The 5,392-nt window shown below is 35.4% G+C and overlaps 1 protein-coding gene across 1 annotated transcript; it reads left to right on the forward strand.

The window, feature by feature from the left end:
* The first annotated feature begins 1,346 nt into the window (after positions 1-1,346).
* LOC132163929 (laccase-17-like) lies at positions 1,347-3,733 on the forward strand. Its single transcript, XM_059574308.1, has 6 exons — positions 1,347-1,466; positions 1,566-1,717; positions 1,819-2,063; positions 2,170-2,298; positions 2,399-3,370; positions 3,503-3,733. The coding sequence occupies exons 1-6, from the start codon at positions 1,347-1,349 to the stop codon at positions 3,631-3,633; spliced, it is 1,749 nt and encodes a 582-aa protein (XP_059430291.1). The 3' UTR covers positions 3,634-3,733.
* The last annotated feature ends 1,659 nt before the right edge of the window (positions 3,734-5,392 follow it).

Consider the following 5,392-nt stretch of genomic DNA (forward strand, 5'->3'; position numbering starts at 1 on the left):
ACACGCCAACAAATATCGCTTCATGCTTCAATCTTCATGGACTTTCCATTTCAAAAATTTGAAAATATGAATTACCTAATTCTATAGGAATTATTAATGAATTGTTGTATAATCTTAGGGTTAAGTGATGATTTAACATAGTATATATTATAGCTGAGATTACGAGTTCCAACAGTAACTCTACATTTTATCTTTGGAAAAATATAAAAAAGCTCCCCAAGAGCCCTATAATATTCAAAAGATGCCAAAGTAACCCATCAAACTGTCAAAGTGTATCATAAATGCCACATTTTTTTTAATATTCCTATAATATTTCAATTCCTTTAAAAACTAAATAAAATAAAATAAATATAATAAAAAATAAACTAAACTATTTTTTAAACAAAAAAGAAAAGAAAAACCCAAGGGGCAAATAAATACAAAATATATATTTTTGAATAAATAAAAAATTAATCATCATAGTTGGCTTAAATTACAAATCGTTCGTGCTGTATAAAAAATATGGATAAATGCAAAATTAAACCCTGCGGTTGGCTCAACTGGTAGCCCCCTATCATTTTTTATTTTTTAAAAACAAAAAAAAAATTAATTTTTTAGCTTTTTATTTTATTAATTTTTTATTTTAGTTTTTTTTTTTTAAGGTATTATAGGAATATATTAAAAAAAAAAATTAAAAAAAAATTAAAAAGATGTGGTATTTTTGACACACTTTGGTAGTTTGATAGGTTACTTTAGCATATTTTGAATATCGTGGGGCTTTTTAAAAAACGGTTATTAGTTTGGGGGACTTTTTTATACTTTTCCCTTATATCTTTCATTTTCAATTAAAATATTTCAGGTATTATTTGGTTGAACACGTAAAATGAGTATTATAGTACTAATTAAATGATTTAATTCATTCTATCCTATTAGACTATTAGTTTGTCATAATATTTCAGGATAAGTTGTTGCTAATGATGAAAGTAGGTCAAAATCACTTATGCTTCATTTCAAGAACTATAACATTATGGGATTATTATTTTGTACTTTGTAGGAAGGAAAATGTTTGACTTGAACAGAACGTATGTCAAAGGAAATGGATTGTCTTTGAAACCACTCTATAGTTTGTTCTAACAACTGGCTGGCCCTTCTAAAAATGCCCATTTTATATAATCTTCTGATTCTCTTCTGTCTAAACGTAATCGCCGACTTAATCTCCATCACCTACTCGACCAAACCCTTTCTCGCACCTGCATTATAAGTAGGCACAATGGTTGCTTTGCTCAGCACAAGAACACACTCAAGCAGCAGCTTTTAGGTTTACCAATTAAGCTTTCAAAGAGAGAGAGAGAGAGAGAGAGAGGAAAATGGGTGTTTTTCTTCCTTCATCGCCAGCATTTCCAGGAGTCTTTCTATTCTTATTCATTACATTGTGTCAGATCCCTGAGCTTTCACTTGCAGGCATCACCAGGCACTACAAGTTTGATGTATGTTTTTGCATGCCTCTTGGCCGCACATAAATTTAATTTGTTTTTTTTTTGGTAAACATTTTCTTTTTGTTAACAGTTTTGAATTATTTTCTGCAGATCGTATTAAAAAATGTAACACGACTGTGCCACAACAAGAGCATTGCGACAGTAAACGGGCAGTTTCCTGGGCCTCGCATTGTAGCTAGGGAGGGTGACAACCTTCTTATCAAGGTGGTCAACCATGTCCACAACAATATCTCCATCCACTGGTAACATACTTTATGCTTAAATCACTATTTATTCCAAAAAATTAAGTTGACAAGAAATAATTTAGGACGGTGATGCAATTATGAAATTTATTTTAAAACAGGCATGGCATTCGACAACTTCAAACTGGTTGGGCAGATGGGCCAGCATATGTAACTCAATGTCCGATACAAACTAGCCAGAGCTATGTTTACAACTTCACCATTGTAGGCCAAAGAGGCACTCTTTTCTGGCATGCCCACATATCCTGGCTAAGATCAACCGTCTATGGTCCTCTTATCATTCTTCCCAAGCGTGGCGTTCCTTACCCATTTCCCAAACCCCACAAGGAAGTTCCCATCATATTCGGTACTCTCGACTTTATGATTATTAGCTACACGTAGTTTAGTCTTATGTATTTTCCATTTGATTATCCATATAATAATACAAACTTCAATTCAAAAAAATGTTTCAGGAGAGTGGTGGAATGTAGATACCGAGGCAGTAATTAGCCAAGCCATGCAAACAGGAGGCGGCCCAAATGTTTCGAATGCGTACACAATTAATGGACTTCCAGGGCCACTGTATAATTGTTCTGCCAAAGGTAAACTTTTAAAATAAGTAGTAATTTAATATAAGTAAATATTAAAACAAATATTTTGAATTCAAACATTATCTTCATAATTCACCTCCTATTATAACAGACACGTTCAAGCTGAAAGTGAAGCCTAGGAAGACCTATCTTCTTCGCCTGATCAACGCGGCACTCAATGACGAGCTTTTCTTCAGCATTGCAAACCACAGCCTCACGGTTGTTGAAGCTGATGCTGTTTATGTCAAACCTTTTGAGACCAACACAATTGTCATAGCCCCGGGACAGACCACAAATGTTCTTCTAAACACCAAAGCCAAATTCCCAAACGCCACATTTTTCATGGCCGCTAGACCATATGTGACTGGCCTAGGCACTTTCGACAACTCCACTGTTGCAGGAATCCTAGAATATGAATCTGATGAATTTCCACACAAAACCCTTTCCATTAGAAAGCTTCCACTCTTCAAACCCCTTCTTCCTCCTCTCAATGATACTTCCTCTGCAACAAATTTCTCGAACAAACTCCGTAGCTTAGCAAGTGCTCAATTCCCAGCAAATGTCCCTCAAAAAGTCGACAAACGCTTCTTCTTCACAGTAGGCCTTGGAACAATCCCCTGCCAACACAACAACCAAACATGCCAAGGGCCTAATGGAACAATGTTCTCTGCTTCTGTTAATAACATATCTTTTGCACTCACATCAACAGCCCTCCTCCAAGCCCACTTCTTTGGGCAATCCAAGGGAGTTTATTCTCCTGACTTTCCAAGCAGTCCCATATTTCCCTTTAATTACACGGGCACCCCACCAAACAACACAATGGTGAGCAATGGGACAAAGCTAGTAGTCTTGCCTTTTAACACTAGCGTGGAGCTTGTGATGCAGGACACAAGCATTCTTGGCGCTGAGAGCCACCCTCTCCACCTGCATGGCTTTAATTTCTTCGTTGTTGGGCAAGGTTTTGGGAACTTTGATCCGAATAACGACCCTGCAAAGTTCAATCTTGTTGACCCTGTTGAAAGAAACACTGTGGGTATTCCTTCAGGAGGTTGGGTGGCTATCCGATTTCTAGCAGATAACCCAGGTGAGTAATTAAGGAAGAGCAACATAATATCAAATTTTTCGCTTAATTTTTTTATCAATTATATATGAATTGTCATGTCCGCTTGTAAAGAATTTGCGATAAACGATGATGATGACAATTATGTGGCAACAGGGGTTTGGTTCATGCACTGCCACCTGGAGATCCACACCAGTTGGGGTTTAAGGATGGCTTGGGTGGTTCTAGATGGAAAGCTTCCCAATCAGAAGCTGCTTCCTCCACCAGCAGATCTTCCAAAGTGTTGATCTTTTGACTTACTTCTTGTTTCACTTCGACCAGAAACCGTGCCAATTTCTTCGGCATTTGACACGGGCTAATTGTATTCAATAATTACTTTGTTTATCCATGTGGACGTAGGGAAAGACAAAAGAGTGGACAGTTTTTGTAACATTCAGATTTCTAATGTTGATCCGGCCGGAAGACCTTAATAATATTTTCAGGAGTACACAATAATTACTATTCTCCAATTTCACTAGCTATATATATGTGTAGCATTTTCTCTTGGAATGTGAATGTTACTAAGGTTAGCTATTGAACCATATATATACTCGTACCTTCCATGCATATATACCACTATTATTATGGGCTCCCCAGTTGTGACGTGGACTTGATGAGCTACATGAACCATATGTTTACCAATCATATGACGCATCGTATCCTATTCTAGCCCCCTCTCCGATCAGTGTCACTCCTCTTGAAATAATGATATCAACAACTCCGATAGCTTTTTTTTTTTTGTTTTACAAGAACCCCATCGTTGGTCTTGTTGTCCAAAAATATACAAGTAAGGATGTCAATTCGTGTTTGTATGTAGGGTTCGGATTATGTCGATATATATATATATATATATATATATGTGTGTGTGTGTGTGTGTGTGTGTGTTCTCTCTAACCCACCTCATTTAATTAAACGAGTTATACCTCTCAACTCGAAACAGCTAATTTCGTGTTGGGCTCGTATCAAGTTCATCCGTCATGTAAAAAAAATCAGCCCTAAATATCGCATATCGGATTCGATCAATTAGTGTTAAAGCATTAATATAAGATTATATAGCTCAACTTTAATTCGATCCATTTACTTAAACGTGTCAAACCCCTTAACCCTGACTCACTACATAATTGGGTTCATGTCAAGTTCGCATGACAGCCCTAGATACAAGTGCATTATTTAGCAGCCTTCTTGTTGACAAAGTAAGCTATGACATCCCTCCTATAATGTAGTAAATTGTGACTTTACTACATTAAATAAATGATAAATTAAACAAGATTCATTTATTTAAATCAATGTCAAGCAATAATTGATAAGATAAAAGAAGCAACTTTGCAGGGAAGGCCATACTGGCTTATCCTCCACAAAATATATTAAGAAAGAGTACTTGCCTCACAATCCATTAGGTCATTGAAAATGAAACAAGTCCAATCAAATTAGAAGATTGGATGAGATGGTGTGTGAATTACGTCGATGAAAGTGGGCAATTTAGATACAACCTTTTTTGCACGGGAGATTTAAAATTGGGCATAAAAAGGTCGCATGCTTATCCTCCAGCATACGACATTTGATCAAGTCCACTAGTATGGATGAAATAGTACGTGGATTACGTCAATGAAAAGCATCGGACAATTTAGAGCTGGACCGTTTGATCATGCGATTACGATTTCGCGTGTTTTAAAATAAAATTATGAAAAATATCTCATTTGGAAAAACATTTCTTAAAATTTGCAGTTTGAAATTGACATTTTCAAATCGTAGGTAAGGAAAGCATTTTAAAAAATTTACAACTTTTAAGAAACCAACATTCATTAAGTGGTTTTAAAAAAATTTGTGTTTGGGAGGCAAGTATAAAGGCAAGGGTTCACAATTATTTTTTTAAAACTTAAACTTTTGTAATAATTAGTAATTTAATTAACATGATATTGAAATACAAGCTTTGAATATTAAAATATATGACAAGGATAATTTTGTTATGATAAATGGAGATTAGTTTATCTAAATTAAGGGATTTGA

The sequence above is a fragment of the Corylus avellana genome, chromosome ca10 (assembly GCF_901000735.1).
Source record: "Corylus avellana chromosome ca10, CavTom2PMs-1.0".
NCBI lineage: Eukaryota > Viridiplantae > Streptophyta > Magnoliopsida > Fagales > Betulaceae > Corylus > Corylus avellana.